Source organism: Limulus polyphemus, unplaced genomic scaffold (assembly GCF_000517525.1).
Source record: "Limulus polyphemus unplaced genomic scaffold, Limulus_polyphemus-2.1.2 Scaffold0, whole genome shotgun sequence".
Classification (NCBI taxonomy): domain Eukaryota; kingdom Metazoa; phylum Arthropoda; class Merostomata; order Xiphosura; family Limulidae; genus Limulus; species Limulus polyphemus.
This window is the reverse complement of record NW_013665610.1, coordinates 2,282,967-2,309,042: the sequence shown is the minus strand read 5'-3', so window position 1 is coordinate 2,309,042 and position 26,076 is coordinate 2,282,967. Positions and strand designations below refer to the sequence as shown.

General features: G+C 32.7%; 1 protein-coding gene across 2 annotated transcripts in view; it reads right to left on the bottom strand.

The window, feature by feature from the left end:
- LOC106458041 (E3 ubiquitin-protein ligase HECW2-like) overlaps positions 1 to 26,076 on the bottom strand; it is a 104,166-nt gene that overhangs the window by 53,897 nt on the left and 24,193 nt on the right. For both annotated transcript variants that reach the window (XM_022379587.1, XM_013917601.2), the window contains 3 exons: positions 12,681 to 13,097; positions 1,785 to 1,892; positions 1,413 to 1,516 (listed from right to left, as the gene is read on the bottom strand). In XM_022379587.1, coding sequence (XP_022235295.1) covers positions 1,413 to 1,516; positions 1,785 to 1,892; positions 12,681 to 13,005 — 537 coding nt within the window. In that variant the 5' untranslated portion in view covers positions 13,006 to 13,097. The remainder of the gene's footprint in view (positions 1 to 1,412; positions 1,517 to 1,784; positions 1,893 to 12,680; positions 13,098 to 26,076) is intronic.

Here is a 26,076-nt window from a genome sequence, read left to right as displayed (position 1 = left end):
ATGATGACAAACCTTGTCGAAACGTTGTACATTTGCTGTCATGTTAAACTTATATTAAAGTTCTTCTTCATTACCCATTTAAGCCGTCTCCAGCCATTATTAGTCTCAAAGTGGGTTCCTCGTCATCGAATTTTAATTAGAGTCTGCACAGTAAGGTGGACCTTATGCAATAATGTATATACGTAATTGTTGTAAAATTATACTGTTGTACATTGTGAAATTATATACTTTCAATTTTACAATGTACAACAATATAATTTTGCAAAAGTTAACATTTTCTTAAATCAAAATGTATTTCCAGTAATACTTACCTACTCTTCCACTCTCCCGCCCTTACTCTCCACTAAGAGTTAGTGTTAGAGACTGCTGATTGGGCCAGTCTTGAAAAAGGGATAATATTATGTGAATGAGGTGCTTTTATACAGTACTAGGATAGAGAGCACATTGACGTAGGTGAAGAGTGTCATGAGACAGATATCACCAAGGGCAAGTAAGTGGGGAATAAAAGTCTGGAACAAGCGAGAAAAAAAAATCAGATCAATGCTTAGATGGGCAAAGGAAGGAAACCCTAACAGTTGAATAACAGCTGTGGTGTGAAAGGAGGTAAGTACATTTGAGAAATTATGCACAGACTCGAATTATTTTGAAATCGTTTGTATAAGCATAAATCAGTTAGCAAGTGTCTTGGTTACTCCAATGAAGTCATAATGGTGAAACGTTGACTTAAATAAAACCAATTATGTTCAACAGAATAATAGGTCACGTTTTATTTATCAACACTCCTTTCTTTCCCAATGCCATTACTATACTAAATTAACTACTTCAAAACATCTTTGTAAACTGAGGGGATGAATATTTTGCATCAGAAAGAGCACTTACATATCCTTTCTAAAAGCAATCAATTTTTTGTGACAACACACTACCTATGAAATGTCAAACAAAGCCATAATCTAGTTTTGATATTTTCACCACAACTATGTGTCACCTGTGGTTGTCATGTGACTTGCTGATTTGCATGTTCAAAATCTTTTAACATAATATACTCAACTCCATTATCAGCATCACACATAAGCTCATTTAGCATAATTTTACATGACTACTTAGACTTAGTTTTACAGCATTTTCTTGGCCACGTTTACAAATAAATATTTTACTATTCATATACAATCTTCATTTATGTTCAGAAGTCATTAACTATACACTCTATTCATAATATTCATGACAATACAAAACCTGAATGTGTAATAACTCAACATTAGATAAATAAGTTTACTTGTTCAAATTGACTCATAACCAGTCTACATATAGTTGATTGTTATCATAACAATGTGTAAAGGCGATACAAAACAACTTTGCTATGAAATTTGTGTCTACAGCAGGTATAACAGAACACACAAATACACAATTAATACCTGAATGCTGACATCAGCACATTTTCTTAAAGTTACAACAGGACTAACTGCTCTGAGTGCCCCGGTCACTCCATGGTAATACCGAAAACAGACATCTGTAACATCTGAAGATAAACAAATTCATTTTTATATTGCAGCAAATTAAAACACTAATCATGTAACACTTGTTTTTCAACAAAATATCTATATTGGAAAAACATTTATAAATGCACAAAAGAGTAACAACATTTGTTAGTACTTAACATCAATTACTGGTGGTACTGACCATATTCATGATAGCCTTCGAAATTTATAGACAAAAACTACTTGGGATATTTTGTGGAAACAACACTGAAAAAATAACTAAGTTACTATAAACCATGATTTTCTTACCTTCTGTAAATTGGTTATCCCATTCAATGTACCAAGGAACCTGTCCCTTTTGAGTGTTATTAGAGCGTTTGTTTTTGTACCCAAGAAAACGAAATGGATCAACTTCATCTAAAAATATAAAAAATATATTAGTACACTTTTTTAAAGTTCATACAGTTAAAAAACAAAGCTTAATTTATTTAATAAAACCTAGTTCAAAAGGTTTAATGGAACAAACATATAACCAAGCTTACTTTTTTATTACCAAAACTTCATGTTGTGTACACATGAAGTAACTGAATTGCAAGAAAGTGGTGCCTTGGGATAAAACTAATAGCACCACTGACCACATCTTTGTAATTTTCAAGGTTTCATTTCACCACTTGTGGCTGTGAGATAGTTATTGTTATTTACCTTCAAAAGCTAAATACATGAGTAGACTTGGTCAATTAGTGATATTTGCTAACTGATTAATCAATGGACCCATTAATCAATTTGTATATGTCTTATACAATGTCCTTAAACTACTATATAGTATCAAAAAGAAATATTAAACAGTGTTTTTATTTGATTTGGGTATTAATTACCTTAAAAGTGTTTTGAGCTTTTCTGAAATCAACACTAACTGGTGTCTACATCATCTGGTCAAACTCTCAGCCAATAACTGGTTATTTCTAAGCTATTACAAAAATATGAGTTCAGTTAAGTGTTGCCATGGTAAATTTTCAGATGTTGGCTTTTTCCACACTAACAATATCTCTAGACTTAGGGGTTCAGTGAAAACCAAAAAAATTTAAAGAACAATAAAGGTAAGTTTTCAGTTAAAACTGTTAGAGTGAAGTAGAGAAATATATATATATATTTATTTCCACTTGGTATGGAATAAAAACAAATGCAGAAAGAGAGCAAAAACAAAAAAATGCCTTGATGATAGCACTGCCAAACAAGAAGTGATAGTTTGATGGAATCGAATAGAGAGTGTCACGTGTTAGGAGGGTGTGTTGCATGATGATTTACATGTGAGATGCAGTTGAGCCATGTTGATCATGGGATATGTGAAAGCTCAAGGTTTGGCCATGTAACTTGACAATTTAATCATAATTTTGATTAGTCAATTGTTAAAATAATTGAAAACAGTAATAATCAGAAACATCAATTTCGAATAGTTGATTATTTTCATGACATTAATCGATTATTTGTAATTTTGATTAATCAATTAATTCATCCACTTCTATACATGAAACATCTGAGAATCATCATCCACTACAAAAATATAAGTAAAATCAGATAACAGCCACCTCTCTCAAAAATGAAGAAAAAAAACTAAACATAGTTTATCTTGGTTAGAATGTTTTGTCTTGGTTCCTGGACACAATCCAGCAAAACAATTCCATGGTTATCATGTCCATTACTAATCAACTAATCACCTCTGACTAAGTAATTTTGGTTCAAAGAAATTACATTTTCATTAATGTATTATTTGTAACACATGAAGATGAACCAATTTTCATAACAATTAATAAAAAATATACTTTTATATCTTATATATAAAAATTATATATCTCTTGAAGTTGAATTTTAAATAAGTAAAAGCTGAAAAGAGAAAGAAACAAACAAAAAGGTATTTACATATAAGATGCAATTTCAGAAACAAAACTATGTAAAAAAATTTCTTACACCCCACAAAACACTGTAACACACACACACACACACACATAGATGATTGAATAACCCCGAATAAACTTCATATATTTCACATATTCTGTCTTTTTTGCCAAAAGAAAAAAACTACATAAATTTTGTTTATTTCTGCTCAACATTTAAATAGTTATATCAAACTTACAGTTATCTATTTAAAACTAATGTTTACAAATAACAGGCTATAATTTCCTTATTCATAGCTTGGCAGTTTTAGAATCAAACCTATCTCAGTCAGTCTGAGAAGAATGCATTAAATTCCTAAATTATGTTTACAGATAACAGAGAACATATTTAGCTAATAATTTCTTTTGGTTAAATTGGTTTTAAATAATTTTGAAGGAAAACAAATTTTGACATTTAACTTAGAAATATCACTAAGTTTTCTGTTGCTTACTGAAGCTATCAGTTTTAAATACTTTTCTTCATCCTACACAGATGATTCAGTAATCAATGTATTAAATTATCCCAAAGGAAGTGAGTAGAGGTACAGCTCTTATTAAATAATTTATATCATTTCATAATACGAACCTAAGATATAGCTCATGTGTCTTAGTATGGTATGCTCAGTGGTAATCAATATACACCACCATATGATTATATTGTGCTAGTTTACTATTTTAACTGCTATCAGTGTGGACTGATATGAGACACAGATAACTTTATCTTATGTAATATTTTATCCTATTCAGAGGCAACTAAGTATTAAAACATGTAGAACTGTAAGTGGTCCGGGCCATAATCCTTGAACAATTTTTTTTTCATCTTTGTTCTTAAACAAAATTAGAAGTTGGCTTAGAAAAATCATAACTTCAATTCCTAGGCATTGTAATTTGGAAATGATACATTTCCTACACTTCTGGCAACTTTCAGGATTTTAATATTTTACTATTGTCAGATCTCATTTGTCACTGAGATAAATGTTCTAGCATTCAGATGGTAGCAGTGTGTGTTGATAACATTAAAAGTATTCAACAGATGAATTGATGTATTCTAATTATCATAAGATTTTATGTTATTACATATTTCTACCTATGCTGCACTTAGCTATGGAAGATTATTAAAAATTGTTAATTTAAAAAGGGGGAAAGGGATCTTACAAAATAACACAGAAACAAGATAGGTAGTTTAAAGTAAAAATTCAATCACAAAAAAAAAGTATACAAACAGGTTTATGGTTTGAGACTGTGTTGACATTATTTCCTCAAGCTACAAATTCCTATTTTGACTCTCCTAAATATTACAGCTTTTAGACGTGGAGTCAAAATAGGGATTTGTAGCTTGAGGATATAATGTCAACACTATATCTCAAATCTTAAGCTTGTTTTTGCTTTTTTAAAAGTCCCTATTCCCCCTTTATAAATTAACAATTTTTAATAATCCTCTTTCTGTAGTTTTTTTATGTCCATCATGGACATAACTCTGTATTATAGCAATACTGTCCTATATGAAACAGTTTAGTTTAATGAAGTACGTAGTTGATGTATGATACTCTCTCGGGAAACAATGACAACCTTTGGATTGGCTTCATGCAGATTGGATGGCTATTGCTTCCGATATCATTGCCACAATGTTTTCACTGATAGTGGTACTGCATATATGATCACTATGATGCTTGGTGATCAACATATCACATATTATGTGCATGTTTGTAAAATATATATATCTAATATATTTATATCCTTTAGCTATATGGGGAGTCTGTAAATACTGGATTGAAGGTACTACTGAACTGTATTGGAACATGGACTGGATTTTGTAACTGCATGAGTTTTGCATATGCAATGCATGTTGACTAGTATTTATATCTACTCTCTCTCTCACACACACACATACATACATATATATATATATATATATACACACACACATGCAGGCTTTACAGTTTTTAAGTTGTAAAGTCATATGTATAGAAAGCCATACGAGTTTTAAGTTGTAAAGATGCATGCATATATATTCAATGCAAATATATGGCAATGTGTCATAATATAATAGCTTATGTATACAAATAGCATTTTAAATATTTCTTATAGTTATTATATTTCCCCCCTTTCCTCTTCTTCCTTCTCTTCTCTGCTGCCTATAGTTTTGCTGCTGCTGGCCAGATTTCCTCTTAGAGGGACATTCTGTACATTGTACAAGGTCAAAAATGTGGTAATTAACAATTATGAACTGATTGTATTAATATACATTTCTGATGTAGTTTGGGTCATTGACACTTCTACGACCCTCTTCCACTGTAATGCCCCTAAACTCTGGTGGGGAATTCCTGCTGCATACTTTATCTGAAACTGCATATTTTATAAGTAAAATATATAGCTACAAAATTTCTGCCTCACTATCATAATTTTTGCCATATCCTGTTTACGTGATTCTTGCCACTCCTCATAGTAAGCTTCAAGGATGGCTACTTTTATCTGCAGTATCTATAAAATTTGCAATCACACAGCTTTGGCTATAATTCGACATTTGTCATCAGCCATCACCATGATTACTGATCTGATGCTCAAAACTGAGCTTGGTGCTATCTTTTAAACTACAGCTTAAAGATTTCTATTGTGGGAGACAGTCTAGACACTTGTGTAACATGGCTGAAATCAATTATGCAGTGGTAAAAAAAAACTGATTTTGTTAACAGAGTAGTATCCAAAAGAGCAGGAGTCCTTTACATAAACAAATGATATGCGACATTAATACAGTTTCAACAATAAGTTAATGATCACCATGTTTAGTATTAATGCCCAGGTTTTCTTAAAATATTCATAGCTTTTTTTTGCTGTAGGCATGTGTAACAATATTAAATAACAATAAAGAAGAACAAATGAGTGATCCCTATTATGAACCACTAATATGATTCATGATTATATTATCTAGCAAGATTTTTTGGTTTTTTTCTGATCTTTTGAGGTAGTTCACTTGATCAGAAGATATTGATAATACATGTGTTAGTGTATATGAAGAAACTTGTACAAATTTGCTCAAGTGATATAATACGTTATCATTATTTTCAACATCAAGAATTAAGTTATAACCTATGACCTTTTGAAGAAATCTGATCAGCATCTATAACTGAAATTGTGAAGCAAATCAAACAGTAGTTTTGTAACCAAGATCAGTTTTACAAAAGCATAACCAAATGTATGGTGAAATGATTAATGAATGCTTATAGCTCATTAAATATTTGGAAGTTATATATAATATAGCACACTGGAAAAATATTGCAAAAAACAAAAAAATGAAAGTAAAAGATATTGGGGACAAAAAAAAAAGATGTTTCATGTTCATTAAAGAATGATAAGAAACAAAACTATTCTTAACTTATGATATTGATTATTTTAATGACAAATAATATTTGGAAGAATTCAAATGAACAGAATAATTAAAAGAGCCATAGAAATCATGTCATAAATATGAGAGATTGTAAAAATTAATCAGTATGGGTTAGAAGTTATTGTTAAAAAACAAACAGGAAACACTTGGAATCTAATTCCAATCTTATAATAAGAATGACTTCAAAAGTGGAAAACACTAAAAAAAAGTTCAACAAACAGACATCAAAAACTAATCAAGATCAGCACCTGTACCTTAGTTCTGAATTGGAGATATATTTGAATTAATAATGAAAAGATGGTGATTGCTAAATAGTCTGTTATGTTACCCACAGAATAAAGAAATTATTCCAAAGAAATGTACCATTAAATGAAAAACTAAGGCACTTTATGATGAACATGAAAGTACTGAAGATATGCTTATTTTGAGTACATCTTAAACTATCGCTCCCCAACCATGAGCTGTCTTCAGTTGCTTTTGGTTTTTGCTTACCTGACATAAAACAGTATGACAGGTTATTTATACTAATAATATCAGATTGTTTTTGTTTTGTTTTCTTACAGCAATTTAAAATAATCTCTAGTCATGTGTGAGGGTAAAGAGAAATATATTTCTGAGCAACCTTGACTGCATTCAAACCTAAACTTTCAGTTTAGGGTGGAATGTTTAAAATCAAAATTACTATCATGCTTTTTGCTTGTTTTGTCTGTCATATCCCAGCTGGCCTGATAAGCCCTGATATTAGGCAAAAGTCCTCATATGTACTGAATATGACAGACATAGTGTTATTCACATAATATTAAATATTATTTTTTGCTTTCTTACCATTTCAATTACCATAAAATCAAAACTGTATGATAACTAATAAATCAATAATGATGTTAATAATTAGTCTTTCAAACTGCACAGTTGCAACAAACACAGTCAAACTTTTAAGAGTTAAGATTTAAACACCAAAAGCAAATGAAGTGTGGAAAACATCTGCAGTCAAACTTTTACAATTACTGTTAGTTACTACAGTAGAACTGTCTTCTATGAACCATATTTTATTAAGTTTTCATTAAAATGTTAGCTTTTGATATGTTCAGAATTAAATAAGTTTCATACTACTGCAAACACACTAAACACTGGCCCTTTATTGGTACTGTATTAAAAGATGAACACCAATAGTAATTATTGTAAAGTATCTTTTCCTAAGGCTTAAATATTTTTTTCAGGTCATTACTATTCTTGTGTAAGACTTATGTACGTTGCATTTGCTTATAAATCAAAAAGAAAAGTTGTTACTGAATTCCAATGACAACAGTTTATTGAATGAAAAGCCAAAATTGTTTTGTTCCCAAAATGTCTAATTTATAGTCCGTTTTAATAAACTACAAAAACTGAGACTCAATTAGGTGATCTATCTGAGATCAGATGTCAACATTCCCTTATTATCTTTACTGCTTTCTCCTTTTCTTTATCAGTGGCCTATTTTGTGTCTTCTTTTCAATGTCATTATCTTTGAAGTTTTTTTTTTTTTCTCTATGTATTTTCTCTCTCAAGTACTTTCTAAGTGGATGTTGATTTCAATATCACTTTAATTGGCTTTATGGTTTTCTCCATCTATTTATTCTCTACTTCTGTTGTTAGTTTTACTGCTTTCTCTCTATTGGTGGGATTTTATGAGTGGATGTTAATTTTATATTTCAGTGTCAACATTTTTTTTTCCACTTGTGGTTTTTTCTGAGTGGCTGCTGATGCCAATATTACTGTTTATTGCCTATCTTATTTTCTACAACCATGTTTGTCACTCTTAAAGTTTTGAAGTGTGAGGAATTTCTGGTAATAGTGTACATGTACTTAGCATTTTTTTATATTAATCTCTGAACCTCTTTTTTTGTTTATATTTTTTAAGACTATAACTTTCCTTTCCTGAAAAAATAGCATCTATGTAAACTAATCTTAAAACAGGTACACACTAATACTTGTCTGCAGATATTTAGTTTCTCTGTACTTTTTAAGCAGATAAGGATCTGAACTCACGTTGCCAACATTAGTTGAGCTGACTGTAGCCCAATGTGGTTTAAAGTTTCTGACTGAATAATACAAAATCACTGAGATATCTGAATTTTTTAATCTGAAATAGTGACTCACTGCTAGTCTTCACATATCACCTCAACTACCAAATCATAAGAATATTTTTGAAAATACCAGTATTCGATAAGCTGAATTATATTATTCTCTATTCAGCATGTCAACAATATTAATCAGAAATATGATCACTAAAGTTAGTCAAAAGTTTGAAATGGTCCTAAGAAATCCATATTAATATTTAACCATGTTTCTTTGAGCTATAAAGGTTAAACAGTGATGGTGAAAACTAATGCTTGAAATGCTAAACAACCTTTAATCTGTTTCTTAACATGCTTGTCTGTTCACAAAATGCAAATTTCCTCTTACGATTGTTTTTAAAACACCTTGGTGAAGTGATATACTTATAAGTCAGTAACATTTCCCATATTTTAGTAAAGACTGAAATTAAAATTTTGGGCATTTGTTATGGCAAAATTAAAAACTCTTTTTGGACACAGCATCTAAGGTTTTTCGATTAACGTCGTTTTTATGTTTCACTTTTTTCACTTCAAGCAGTATCATCATTTTGGGAACCAAATTACTTATTATAAAACTACTTTTCAGCAACCTTCCTAATTCTACTGTGAATGTTTCTGTTGTGGACAAAGTGAATTCCTTCAATAACCTTTTCATGATTTGCTTACAATTAACACTTTAAAGTTATACTGAAAATTTAAACATGTTCACTTATAGATGTTCATTTCATTTTGTACTCTTTGTTATCAGTTTTCAAAGTGACTGTGTAATCAAGAGAAAATCCAGAATATACCGAGCACAATGATTGTCTAGTCCAAACAGGCTCTTCATTAGCATTAAGTGCTAGGGTTTTGCAAAGGTTAGCAGAATGTAAAGGCTGCTCAACCACCTGTATAACTCAAGTGGTTGACAAACCATGTACATTTAGTGTGGCTTGGACAATAAGTCAGGTCATACAGTACATGAGAAATACTTACATTATAAATCATCCCAGACAACAAAAGAACCAGACAAAAGCCACATGTGAAAATGAAGGTACAGAACATCATGGTAAAAGATTAACATCTGAAGCTTATGTAAAAATGGACCTCTGAGACGGAAGAGATAGAGGGCCCCAGAATCATCAAAAAGCAAAGGAGCAAAAAACATGACTGAGCTGGCCAAAGAGAGGAAATAAGAAGAACCTGGCAAGGAGTACTGTAAATTAATAGCAGCACCCTGGAAAGTATATAATTTGTGGAAATTGCAAGAAACAGATATAAACAGCAACTCATCTCTTTAGAGTTTCTAGAAAGGTTGAAGAATAGTGACTGGATGTAAACAAAACCCAGAAGTAGAAGAAACTACAATATGGTGTAAGGAATGTCATACGAAGGTCTTTCACATATCCCACTTCCAAGAAGCATCAATGGTCAGAAGCAACAGAAGGTGTGTGGTGACAATGGAAAGTTTGTTTGTTTGTTTTGAATTTCATGCAAAGCTACACGAGGGCTATCTGCCTAGCCGTCCCTAATTTAGCAGTGTAAGACTAGAGGGAAGGCAGCTAGTCATCACCACCCACCGCCAACTCTTGGGCTACTCTTTTACCAACGAATAGTGGGATTGACCGTCACATTATAACGCCCCCACGGTTGAAAGGGCGAGCATGTTTGGTGTGACGGGGATTCGAACCCGATTGCGAGTCGAGTACCCTAACCACCTGGCCATGCCGGGCCACAATGGAAAGTAATATGAAAAAAACAAAGGGAATCATGTCCCATAAAGGAATAGACAAGCTGGATGAGTTTCTTTACTTAAATGATCAAGGTAGAAGCAGAGCAGATACAGCATGAAAAGAAGAGGAATCTCAAGGCAAAAAAAAAGATGATATCAATTGCCTAGAAAAATAAACAAAAAAATCAGGGCAAGCATGATAGCAGCAAATTGCCTGAACAAAACAAAGGAAAAAACTGGGCTTTGAATGATCATACAGAGAAAGAATGGAATGGAGTGTAATTACAGAAAACATCTATTCACCCTCCTGAGCAGCCCAAGTCTTATGGAAGAAGGAATGGTCTGACAATAAAAATCTACCTGAGTAGTAACTAATGCAGGGGTGTCCAAAGCAAAAATATCAGAGTGACATCTCCTTCAAGCACAAAAGAAGGTAAACACTTAAAAGAAATATGGTACAGGTAGACAAAGGTTCAAAAGGTTTGAATGGAGAGCAAGTAAGAGCCTTGATAACTAAATTGAAGTTCTAGTCCAGAAGAGAAACTAGATGAGTATGATGACAATATAAAGACTCAGGAGAGGTCCATAAAATCAGAGAAGGAAAAAAGAATAGCAAGAGAAAAGATGCAAGGTCATCAACAAAGTCACTATGTAACTTGCAATGGAAGAAACATATAGATTGCTCTCTAAAAAGGAAGTGAGATGAAGAGTCGGATGACTTGGAAGAAAGGAGTGGCAAATACACTGTTGTTGATATGTCATCCACTTGTAGTGATAAATTGCAAAGGTGGATGGCTGACAAGTGCAAGCAAGAAACATGTGCTACTCTGCAAGAAAAACCTGCCCATCTTGAAATAGACTGAACAAAAGCCACATGTGAAAATGATGGCATGGAACACTGTGGTAAAAGATTGACATCTGATGCTGATGTTAAAAGAGACCTCTAAAACTGAAGAGATAAAAGCACTGGAATCACCAAGAGACAAAGGAGTGGAAACCATGACTGAGCTGGCCAAAAAGAACCCGACAAGGAGTGATGTAAATTAATAGTAGTAACCTGGGAAGAAGTTGAAGAGAAGGAAAGGCATCCAGAAAATTTGGAAGGTTTCAGAAAAAAACATATGAGAAGGCAAATTCAATAAGAACCATGAAACTGAATACATGGAATATTATTATTTCTACATTGTTGTTGTTTTATTTATCAGTAGGTCTGGTATGTTTGTGTTATTTTCATTTTGACACAACTGAGATTAAATGTCAGCTTCTACTGAAACTGGGTTAATGATGATGAGGAAATGAGGAATAGTTCTGCCAAAAAAAGACCTTATCACAAACTTTGGAATATATGTCCAAAAATTTCATAGTATGACTAAGAGAAAGAAATCAAGAAATATAATAAAAGACAGTTTGTATCAGAAGCTCTAACAGAAATTAGTGTAAACATCTGTTATCTTTCTTTCTCAAAATCAAGGAAATGAAGGTAAAAAAGATAACACTCCAAATGTTAACAAAAAGTTGAAAATAATGTTAGCAAAAAATTCATAATTCTTAATAAAAAAAGAGCACAACTGAACAATGCAATGCCAAGGAAAAGAACGAGTTTTTGATATATGGAAAGTGTTCAAGGGAGTACTGTGCATAGAGAATGTGTTGGCTCCCTACTGGTGAAGCATTTTAGTATAACACTGGTAGCATCATATACTGGCAAATTACATATTATTGCATGTAGGGGTGGGAGTTTTCTTTAAAAGCTTACCACATATGAAAAACTTTTTGCCAGTGATGTAAGGTATTAGCTCATTGTTCTGTAGAAAGATGAAAAGCATTTCTGAGCTCTTCAATTTTTATTTTCAAGTATAAAGTTTCCAATAGTTTGACTGTAGCATACATGATTGCATAATAGTAGACCTAAACTTTCATAATACATTAATGGTTATCTTAGCTGTATGTAACAGGGCAGACCAACTCCAGAATTGTAAGAAATAGTTATCTATTTGAAAAAAATAAACTTCTTTTATAATTCAAATTAAACAGCAGCTGTCACAATCTTATTCACTAAAGTCAAAAATTATAAACACTACATACCAACTATATATAATCCTATCCAATCAGAGGGTGTCACCTCCTCTTTGATGTCCCATGATATAATTAGTGGATCCTGTGAACCAAACACAAACTCTGTTCTGGAGACTGACAAACTTGAACGAGTATGTGAAGCAGGTGGTCTAATCTGTGCAGGGTGTGTTTGAAGGCCAGTTCCAGTTCCAGATGCTGTGGGTGGTACCGGAGCTCGGCGTTGTGGAACACCCTGACTAGAAGTAGGGGCAAGAGGAACTGGGGGCCTCCGAGGAGGCGGAGGTTGGGCTGTTCCCTGAATGTTGGTGCTTAATGCTCCTACAGGCTCCAGCATCAGAGCTAATTGAGGACTGCTGCAGCCCCAGCAATCACAAAAATCTTGGTCACCTGGCCACCCTACTTCTGAGTGACCTTTTCATGGTCCACCTGTAATGAGATTACATGTCAGTCACATATTGTGGTTATTCACCAATCTTATTAAAATTACACATGTAATAACACTATTAATTAGAGTAGTGGTTACTACCAGGAAACATATCCCCTTGAAAGTTAATTTAATAGTTTAAGAAAAAATCTATCAAAACTTCATGTATAAATCAGACAAGTAAAAACATTTACCAAAAAACAGGTGACTTTTTTATGATATACTTGTATGAGCATAAGTAAATTACAACATTATAACCAGTTGTGCATTCTCGTTACTGGCCTGTTTGCTAAAATATACAAAAAAAGACAAATATTAAAAATGTTGTGACAAAGAAATCCATTCACACACACACACAGTGCTTTCATTGTTGAGACATAAATAAAAGTTTGAATTTAGTCTATAGATTCTTCTTATGAGAACACACAGTACACAGATTATCCAGTTATTCTATAAATTGAATGTTATTTATACATTTCATTCATTTTTCAGCTAATCAGCCTCCAATGAAAGTCAGATTGCTCAAACACACATTACATCAAAATACCTGTAAGGTTATACATTTTATGTGTAAAGGACAGTGTAAGCAAAAAGTTCATTCATAACGAGTAGAAACAGGTTTCACACACACACCTTGGTAAAACAAATAGGCACCACCATAATGGTTACCTCTTACAAAGACACACAAAAATACTAATATTTCACAGAATTGTAATGATAGTGAATTCCAATGAGTAAGATATACAAAGGAAAACTTTACATGTGTATTTGAATAAGGAAATTCTGTAACAGAAGTTTTTGACCCCGGATACAAATTTATAGTGAAAAATAAAATACCCTATTATAATTTGATACATGTAACAAGCCATCAACTCTAACAAATGTGCAGAGATAAAAAAACAGCAACAGAAAAACAAATAGAAATTATAATTCTCTGAAAATGTAATAAAAGGCCAGATGGAGTAATTACATAGCAAAAGTATTCAAAGAGATGCCATTACAATGTCAGGCTAATTACTTACAGATTAGAAGGCTAGATGATGTTACAGCCATAAGACTGGAATACTACAAGATTTGGCTAACTTCCACTCACTTTACCTTGTGATCTTGAAAATGCACTTAGCTTTTGTCCTTAAGTTTTCAACCTTCCGAATATAGCTGATCATAAACTTGTGACCAGAATTTACAATTTTTTATTTTTGTATATGGGTGACTTCATCTTTCTTGTCTAGAAAGTGACAATGTCACTCTGAGGCAAAATATGAGCCTCCTAACTTTTACTCATAAAATGCTTTGATGACACAATACCGGCTTGCAAACACAGTTAAATGCTTAAGTATCATGGAAAGAAGAAGGTAAAATTGGAATATTAATTCATACATTCAAACAGCTAGTATAACGAAGCAACTCTGGCACCATACCAGAATTCTAGTGTTAAATTTTGGCAACTGTAATATTAAAATATAGTACAAAAGTGTTATATTTGAATAACTAGCAAAAACTTTCTAGCTCTGATTAATAAATTACACACATTAAAATTTAACATAATTACTAGAAAAATAACTTATTTTAAGAAAGGAAACTAAGAAAAATAATTAACATCCCAAGTTTATAAACATGTGCTAAAATAGACTGATCGCAATCTTTCAAAAATTTCCTGTAAACATTCCAGGCAAAATTCCAAATTTTCCAGGCCTACACATACGAGCATATGACAAACGGATATTTAAACTTTTTTTAATAATTCTGACTTCAGACTACAGTAATATAAGAAAAGGTTTCAATAATGAACATTACAACTTGATGGCTGTTGATAAAATGTTGCATTTTTACTCATAAAAGAATATTTGACTTAATATATATTATAAAACACAATGAATCAAATAATTATCACCATACAAAATTAAAATAACTGACCAAAAATATATTAATATTTATATATCCATAGTGGTTGGAACCCCACAACTTTTCTTGTTTTTCAGACTTTCTGACTCCTTTTTTTTTAAAAAAAAAACTTTTGGCCTTTTTCAAACTTAGAGCAACCCCATTAGATTACACCGTGAAAATAACAGTTATATATCCAAATGTATTAAATCAATTAGATTTTCTCTACAGTTAAAATAATAAACTATAATATGCATGCAGAACAAAAACTATAACACTGAAAGACAGGTGGCTTTTTAATTTTGAGTACCAGTATGCTTATCTTTATTGACCATCTAGATACTTAACTCAAATTCACTACTACACATTGTAAATTGAGATTTGTTATTGCTGTAATAGAATTTAAAGTTATATAGTAAATAGAAACAATGAACAGTATATTTCTTAAATTTATACTACTTTAATGGAAGATAAATCATGTTTTTTGTAAGTGTGCTCTAAGTGTTTCAAATTATCAACTATAATCATTGTAGTGTACTGTTTTGAGAAAATAATTGTAATACAAATACAAATTATAATATTCTGTTAAATTATGACAGCAAAATCTCAACAGAAATAACAATGATAATACAAGTATATATATAATTATCATACTGTAAGTATTATTACAGCTTTGTCAACAAAACTTCCAATAAAAGATTACTCTACCATCAAAACTGCTTCCTCAGGCACCCATTGAAATCTGTTAAGCTTTCATTACTAAGCTATCTATTACCTCACACAACAAAACATTGAGCGGTCTCACCGGTGTTTAAACACTGTGCTAGCGTCACGATAGGTACCTACGTGCTAGTGTTAAGAGCCGGTCTTCACTATACACCGCCCAAAGTAGCCCTGCATCTTAACTAACGGTTACCATGACTACGATTCAACGGTATGTGCTGGCCAAAAAATCCCCAGACAATACAAACGGCAATGAATCTACCAGCTGGCTATTACGTCACCAAACAAACAGCCACAAGCATGGTGGAAAACATTGTCCTAATTGCAATGTAACTTAAGTTACACATAAATAAATATCATTCTTACATTTCTTAATACAGTGTTAATTCCTTAGCTGCAAATTTTCTTCAACTGAGAATCAAATCAGAATATATAATTCTGATATTTTTTTCGCTCTAGACTTTCGGGCCACGGAAGAAAACCACGGCGTACTTAATGCTGCTATTTCCAAAAGAATAAAACCCATTACTTGTTTATGGGAGCGATCAGAAACTCGATAATGAAAAGTACAGATGTTAAATATGTAGAATATTGCGCATCAAACAAAAGCAACCTCATAAAAAGTACGCGCATTTAGCTCCTTTAAACCTGCCACGAAAATAAACGTTTGTAAAATAAACCTGTTATGACCTTACTTTTTAAAGTCATGTTTCACGAAAAATAAAATCACTGTTCGATTTTAAGGAATACCACCTATACGATATGACGCCTCAAAATCAAATGATATCTTTCGGGGGTATGATATCATACTAATTTAAAAAAAAAAAAACATCTCAAAAAACCTAGCTACAATACATAATGCTTACACACATTGTTAAGCGAGAATATTGGACGCTGTACTTTATTATTTATATCAAAGGCGAATTTCATTTACTTTCTAACTATGTTTACCTGGTCATCTTAGGTTTAATCACGCTGTTCCTATAGTCATGCAAGCATTACATAAGTGATAAGTGTGTACATTTCTGGGAAACTTTAAATATCTCAGTAATCTGTATTTATAAACTTGACTTAAGTATTTAAGTATTTCTTATTTTTTCATCAGGAGCAACTATCTTTCCACTGTTGATTGTAGATGATAAACGATAGTTTTACATATAAAACGTTGTGGATTCGAGTATACGTATATGTTCTTGATTTCATATTCAAATAAGTTCATTCCAAAAGTGACGTTTGCGAATAAAAGTTACACTTTAAAGAGGATGTACCCAGACTACTGTGTAGGTCATACCTCTCCTACTACCATAGTCACTAACACCTGAGCACCCCTAAAATTTATTGATGCAGTGCTGATGAGCGCCCTGGATCCTATGCCTATTATGATACATTCTGCCGTTCCCACTCTACAGTTTATACACTTTTTCTGCCCTAATTGATTTTAGCCAAGTTATTTGCAATTAAAAAATTAACAATAGTAAAAGATTTTATGTTACGCTCTCTTTCCTATATAAACATGTACCATAACTTTAGTTTTATTTTTAAATATAAAAAAGTAATAGCAGTTCTGTGACAGTCAATTTTAATATACTCTGAAACTCTTCAGAGGCACAATTTATATGAGGTGAGTTGTAAAAGATAAAATGCACAAGTGATAAAAGCAGTGTGCAACAACTTTAGGTAAGATAAACAACACTATCACCACCAACATAAGACATTTGAACTTTTTTATTTCATGCGATATGTTGGGCAATCATCCTTATCGAGTCTTTGCATAACTCTACCAGAGATGAGTACTAAATGTTATATGAAACAATATTATTTTATTAAACTATATCTGTAAAATTATCACATATTAATGTTTTAAAAATAATTATCCCTCATATAACTGACTTAATTTTTACACTATTCATTACTGATGAGGTTCACAATACTATATCACTTTAAGTAACTTTATTTTTGTTTGTTACAACCCCTAGTGTGAAGAATCCCCCCCCCCAAAAGAAAAATCACCAATTTTTGAAGTAAACCACATAAGTGCCCCAGCATTAATTAGTGCAGTTAACTGCAATACTGGTGTTATTTTTGGTTGTATTTGTGTGTGTGTGTGTGTGTCTCTCATGATATTGAGCAGCCACAAGTAAATTAGAGAATAAATGGTATACAAAAATGTATTTTACAAGCCTTTTGGTAATTATAGGATTAGACATGTCAGAATAATAATAGTAAAACGTATGAATAACTAGTTAGATAACAGAATTTTTACATTTAATTCCACAGACTGTAAACTTCCAAGGTAAACACTGTCTGGTGCTCTTCCCTTTCACATAATAATCATTCCTAAAAGTCTACTTCAGAGACATCAAAGGCGAGCAAGTCACACACACACACACACACACACGCGCATATATATATACGTGCAATGTCTTTCAATAACAGTACTGGTGTCCCAACGTAGCACGTCGTTTGCAAAGTCTGGTTCTATTGTGGATCATGTTTTTGCAGTATGTTGATGTAAGCTATATTTTTCACTGCGTTGCAATTCGATGTTATCTTGAGGGAGCATGACGTTAAGAACAAGTGAATTTATAAAAGTAATCCTAGAATATTGTTCGTGAATATTAGTGATCTAAACATTTGCTTAGTGTCTAGAAACAAGAATACAGACACAAATACAAGATAGTTAGTTAGTCCAGAGATAGTGAAAAGTCACTATTCAGCGAGAGTTATCGCATTTTTTTTTTTTTTTTTCTGTTATTCACTTACTTGGCGAGTTACGTATATAATTATCTAACAAATCTAGTTATTTACTTAAATTAGGAGAAGGCCTTGCATATTATAGTGATAGTTGTATTTAAGGTTAGGCCTACAATTAGTTGTGGAGTTAGTGTTGAAACGTTGAGAAATTAAGCGTACAATTTACACAAGTGAACATGGCTATAGAAACGTCGCATAAAAAAGAAATAAACTAATATGTCAATGTAACTTGAACTGAACTCCACATTATTTTCACCAAGTAATACAAAAGAACCCGCCGATCGATAGAACACGTCGTAAATATCTTTTCAATTTCGTTCAGGTTTACAGTAAATCAAAATTTTTTTTTTCATTTGAAGACTAATAACGATAATTATTTTATTGAATTTTTGTTTCAAAATCCGTTACGTTATATTTAAAAAAAAAAAGATTTTTCTAGAATCTCTTTCTTTTCAACAAGTCCGGTTAACGGTGTAAACTATTGCGGAAAACACCGACAAAAATAGTAAGAAATTACAATCTAAACTGAAAAACAACATGTACTCAAACACGACTACAAAGAATATTAATGTACTTACCGGCACTAAGATTGTATTTACTGACTGACCAATCATGTCGACAAACATTCACACTTTGTAACCACTCATTTGCACTTGTATTATCTTCTTTTTTCTGCGTACTTTATACATGATTGTATTACAAGTTTTAAAATAATACAGAAACACGGCCATACTCATTATTTGTTTGCTATTAAGGCGATGCTAATAAAGCTATCTGCTGCTTTTCCTAATTTTGAGCTGCTGACCAAAGAGAAGGGAACTTGCTGACAGCACTCACTGCCAACGAATAATGGGATGGATCGTTACACTATATAACCATCACAGCTGAGAGGGCATGTTTGACGTTGGCTTTCAATTCCGCAACCCGCAGCTGGCAAATCAAGAGTCCTAAACATCAGGCCATGCCAAGCCCAATCATACTAAACACAAAAATGACAGGACACTTAATAGACTTCAATTAGCCAACTTGGAGAAGAAGTAAACCTGACTGAAACTGCATTTATATTTCTTCAGTGGTGTTTCACATATCAATGTATACTCAATTAAATTAGATAAATCAAACATACAAAATATTACAAATATAGCAATGAAAATTTAAGTATTTTTTCTTATAAGTATTTGTTCCTGCATTGTGTATACTCAAACAGGCTAAAACTTAACAACAAAGCTATTACACAACAATGAACCAAACAACGGTAAATGACGCTCGTGCAGTAATAATTTTATCGATGTGACATTTTGTTTATTCATGGATAAAAAAGTGGTACCGTCCTCCTCAATGATGCAACATAAGTTTGTCCATTTATAAATCGAAAGTGGTTATGTTCTCTTTATTATCGTAACATAATTTTTGAGATTTATGAATCATTAATGGTACCATCCTCCTCACTGAAGTGACATAAATTTGTCCATTGACACACGAGTTGGGAAATGTTTTCTTTCAGAACTAGAACCGTAATATTGTCATATTTCAATATTTCACGTATTACAAAACTGTTTTATTTTCAATAAAAACTATAAGCAAATTAAATAAAAGCACAAGGCCAACAAAGACAAATCATTATATTCTGTTGCAAAGCTGGTAGTAACAATTTAAATTGTTTTATATATATTCACACTTGAGGGCTTTAATCAATTCTGGTGAAACTCAACTCACTGCCCTTCTCGAGCACTATTATGCGAGTTTGTATACCATCACTGTATATTAGTTTCAAGCAGGATCGCTAATTCAGGTTTCATTGCGGGAGAGGGGGGGGGCACTGTTACTTGAAGTCCACGGAAGTTAGACCCCTGAATGTTCTTGGGTTTTTTAAAGGATAAAATGTAAAACAATTAGTCTATTTTGGGAGCATCTACTCTGATTAATGCTGAGAATTGCTTGAAATGTTATGATCACTGATTGGTTCATCAAAACTGATCGATTATGATCGGTTTAGTTTGTTTTGAATTTCGCGTAAAGCAACACGAGAAGTATCTGCGCTAGCCATCCTTAATTTAGCAATGAAGGACTAGAGTGCAGCTAGTCATCATCACCCACCGCCAACTCTTGGGTTACTCTTTTACCAATGAACAGCGGAATTTACCGTCACTTATAATGCCCCACGGCTGAAAGGGTGAACATGTTTAGTGGAACGGGGATTCGAACCCATGACACGCAGATTGCTAGTCGAGCGCCTTAACCACTTAGCCATTATAATCGGTTAACGACATATCTTTGTTCTTCAAGAAGTAGAAATAAAATTTAGTAAATTAGTTGTTTGTTTGATTTTTTTTCTAACTATATATAATTAACTGTCCGTGATAAATTCGTAGCAAAGAAACACACGAAAAATTCATGGATTAAACTTTGTATACAGATATCTTATTCAAACCATTGGCTTTTATTTTACAGTACGATTTTCAAGTGATAAGCTCGCCCTAGTTTCGTTTCAGACATAATAAATTCCGGGAAATGTTTCAAGCCCTTAATTATTTAACAAAAGCTCAGCTTGGCTGTGTTTGGTGACTGATAACCAATGGGAAAACCCGTCTTAATTATGTTTGATTTACTACATAAACATCCGGTTTTCTTCAAAAGAATACTTACAAGCTCAAGTACCACGTTGAAATATAAAGGTTTTATTAACCCACAGGCTTTCCAGTTCTATGACGAAGTCTTCATCAGGTGGTATTGCATCACTAACTGTCTTACTTCAGTCTGTAAGTTTTATTTTTTACGTTAATATATATATATATATATATCACAATTAAATAACATTAAAACAACCCGGTTTTCTTGTGACAAGGCTGAGAAACAAGGATACCACAAAAACAATGTCTTCGAAATATACTACTGTAATCAGTTATAATCGATGATGGAAAGTCACAATCAAAGGCTGGTCATTTAACCCTAACGACCAATCTTAAATTATTCTGATGGTCACTCCAATAGCGCAAACTACACATTTTATACATAGAAAATGATATATAAGGCACGGGGGATCCCCCCTTTCCTGTAAATGACACTCCTGGTTTCAAGTTTCAGATAGGTAATGAAATATTAAAATGTCTTTCTGTGTATAAAAAAATAAATCTGGTACTGGGGGAATTGTTTACATATACACGTGGCAGTTATTGAGTTAAGTCCTTCGAAAGTTTACTATCCATGTAGCTACAATACACAGTAAGTGTCAACCCACTGTGCTAACACAAGAAAGCTGAGATCTGCAACTAAATGCTTTAGAGGGGGAACAAACTTGCAACTAACGCCAGAATGAAGACCAACTTGTATACATAGGGGAGTAGACTTTTCGCACTAATTAACAAGTTTAAGGGAAGTGATAACACGCCACCTTGTGAATTGTCGCACTTCATCGAAACATCCGCCAGGAAGTAGATCCTTTTAACACAAGTTTTACAATTTACATGAACCGAATTAGATCATATGAAGTTTTGAAACAGCTATTTGTGAGATAATAGATTTATTTCTGTACAACGTTTCGTCTCTAACAGTGAGACACGCTCACGTACATTTATTCTCCTGAAGAAGAATGGTAAACTATTCGAAAGCACTCGAGTTTTGGGTCTCGTTTGAAAACCATTACAAGTTTTGTATATGATCCTCTGTGCTAACTTCTTAATAAGAATGCTACATCCAGATGAGGATAATGTTACACAGACACCGAAATAGATGTGTATAGTACTGTACACGTTAGCAAATTAAAGATAACTCATTAATATCACGTCAGGATTATACCAATACCCCCATATACACGCACGCACACACACACACACACACACACACATATATATATACACACACATATATATATATATATACACACGCGCACGCACGCACACGTATATATACGCACGCACGCACACGTATATATACGCACACACGCACTCATGCATACACGCACACACACACACATTATATATATATATATATATATATATATATACACACACGAACACACATAAACATTATTATTAGCATGTTCGATGTCTGCTTCATTTTCTTACACATTATAACATTGAAGTACGAAATGATAGAAAACATTTCTCATATCGAAAATTTTCATTTATGACCAAAATGTAAAAATGATGTTGTAACTATCACGACAAGAAGCAACTTCTTACACGTTAATAAATACTCCATCATAATACTAGAATACCTATCATACACTTCAATGCACACAATAATTACACGTAAAAACAGGTTTGACTATTAAATAAAGTTCAGCTGGTGGCAAATAAGACATTTTCCTTCTTCAAAACGGAACGACGTGCGTAAAGTGTAAAGTTCAAACTATATTATTCATTATGAATGTTTTCTTTAAACTTATTAAAATATTATTATCTTAAATTATTATCAATAGTTATATATGTAAATCACGTTCTAACGACACTCGAAAGCCTGCCGAAAGGAAAAATCATGTAATCCTTTATCTGCATGTTAGGATGGGACTCTCAAAAAGAAACTTTGCCTACAAAAGAAAGAAAAATCGAGAATGCCCTATAGGCAAGCCCATTGATAGAGCTGAGAGGACGGGGAAATTTCCCCTGAGGCCATTGAGGAGGGGAAAAAAATAAATATCAAAATTGTTTTTTTTAACTAGTACAAGACCGTGCAATGTTTAATGTGGCCTTGGTAGATGTATAATGGGGCCCCTTAAGTAATTTTCATACGAAATATAAAACAGAAGATACATTGAAAAAACATGAATGCAATACTGACAATTTTTTTTACAAGTCATTGAAAATACGAATATCAAAAGTTTTTTGGAGACCCTTGCTATTGGGGGCCTTGGCGAAGTTCACCCTTTACTGGAAATAAACAACAAAAGCATATTGCATAATAAAACAACAAGCCAGATAATTGATTAAAGTTTGTTAAAAATACTTCAGATTTTTACATTACTGGTATAACAGATGGGTTGGTTGTATGCTACGTTCATACAGCTTTACACGATAGTGTAGTATAGTATATTTATGTGTACAAGATACTGCAGTTCCTATGTACAATGTACAATCCCTAAACACTTTATGCGAATGTATAATTACTGAACACAATACAAATACATCAAATTTGTCCAGTGTTTCAAAACGACCCAACGTGCTTTAAAAAAAAATGTTTATGGCAATTTTTTTAGTATAGGTTTTTTTTTTCAATGTGTATAAATTAGATGTCTACATACAAACTTTAACATGTTTCTGTAAAGAAAAGTCTTAGTTCTGATATTTTGTTTATCCTTACAAACACTATTGAATATGGTACTTTTTATTATTATTGTTATTACAATACGCTTAAAACTTGCACATGTTTTCCCTTCCGGTGTGTTTATGCTATGCTTGTGTTTCCAAGTAAAAGAATGATTCGAGAGATTTTAAAATTTTGAGGTTCGATAGCATTCACAAGGAACACCACCAACTAGATTCTGGTTTTACTGTTCCTTTCTAGTTAGTAATTGGAGATAAATGGGATATTCACATTAAAAGTTAACGGCTGTATTTAGACTGTATACATGTAGAGTTGATAATACTAAAAACTGAAGATGAAAGTATTTTGGTCTAAAGTCCTGGAGATTCCGATCAGAAAAAGAAAATGCCAATGTCGATTGTTATTACTGCTACAGGTCCTTAAAATATGAATAGATAACTGTGTGGCCGAATAATGGGATTTGATTGTCACTCATAAATCTCGCCCACAGTCTTAATCGTGGAGTGTGATTTTGCGGCAACGAGACGAAAGCTACGAATCTTTTGATTCACAATCCAGGTATGCTAACCACTAGATCATGTCCAGCCCTACAGGTTTAATATAACTTTTTATATTATTTTCACCTAAAATGATAGGTTTTTTCCTACTTTTTTTCCCATAAGCAATATCCAATATTCCTAGATGTTCTATGTAAAGTCTAAATAATTTATTATGTGAATATCATGAAGAAACCGTCGAAAAATGATGCTCTTACAATAATGTCCAAATTGAGAGGGTATAACAGTATATCACCAAATAGAACTGCATTCTGGGGCGCCAAAAGAAAATAAATAACTCAACGCACGAAATTTCTGGGCATTTGGGTTGAGCCAGGATAAAAAGAGGGGAGCAGGATTCGAAGCCTCCCGGTGCTCAGTGATTATAGAGTAAATTTTGTTTATTTCCCGAATTTTGTAATTTTCTTTGTTTTCGTCTTAATTTTCGTTTTAAAAATTTTACTGGAGAAAAAACCCCAGGCATGTGCGTATTGTGGTAAAGGTCGCTATCCGCCCTTACATTCCGTTTATGAATTCTAAATAATATATCATTGGAAGATCACGAATTCTGAAAATAGAAGCGCTAACAGTGGTGCCTATATATAATTCGTATATAGCGACCACTTTTTTTAAAGACATCCGTATGAATGCACTAGGAAATATCTATACACACACACACACAACTTAGCAGCACTGGCTAGAAAAAAAAGTTATTACATTTTGATGTCCATTTGTGAAACTGGTGCTCAGCTGCTGGACTTGTAAATGGTGTGACTGACGCCCATGTACTAAATTTCAAGAACACTGGGACGGCTTTACGGGGCTAGGAGGGTGAGGGAACAAAGACAGTTCAAGGAAAATATCCAGTATTCTGAAGAATATTAGAATAATTAATTATACTGCTTACACTAGTATGCATCACTAAATACGTTCAATATCGCCAGTAGATTTCTAAGAGAATTTGGTCTGCTCACTTCGAGTTGTAACTAATCGATTACATAATTTGACTGATATAACCTTGTTGCTTGAAGAGCGAATTAGATACTGAAATAGACTTCATGTGCAAAGAAACCATAATGTGTCATACGTCGAGGTTATTTGATTTTCGGCCTGAAAAACAAAGAAACAAAAGAGAGACATACGTGTACCACAGTGTTTCTATGACCATCATGCGTACAATTGCATCTAAATCACTGCAAACAAAATGAAACACTAGGTCACACGGGTAGAATGGAAATTGAATTTATATGTAAAAACACCGAAGTGACATCTTAAGTTCTTTCAAGCAACATTACAGAATAATAGTTATTAATTCACATAAATTCGAATAATTGTGATATTTTGTTGTTGTTTTTAAGCGCAATGGGAAATTGAACCCTGGATTCTAGAGCTGACTCACCGGGGAAATGATTAGGATGTTCAGCTCCTCTTTTGTCATTCGTGTACATTTCATAGTTATATGGTGACAGCTTTCAATACATCAATCATCAGATTTATGGAAAAATAACCGATAATAATATGGAAAAATCACATTCATTTAATTTTATGCGCATTAACAAAAGCGCGAGAGCTGGGATTACATTATTTTAACAGTTAAGAGTGTTCTTACTATCTCGGTACACAAACAAACCACTTGCTCACAGCGACAAATGAGACTTGCATACGCTAAACTTAGAAAACGGCTTTCTCAACACCGCCAGAGCTGAGTAAGCTATTTTAAAACTCGTATCTTCTTCTTTCGTTCTTATATCAACACTTCATTTATAAGAACCGGAAGTCACACTGTTCCGTTCTGAACTACAAATCAACAGTTTTGTGAATC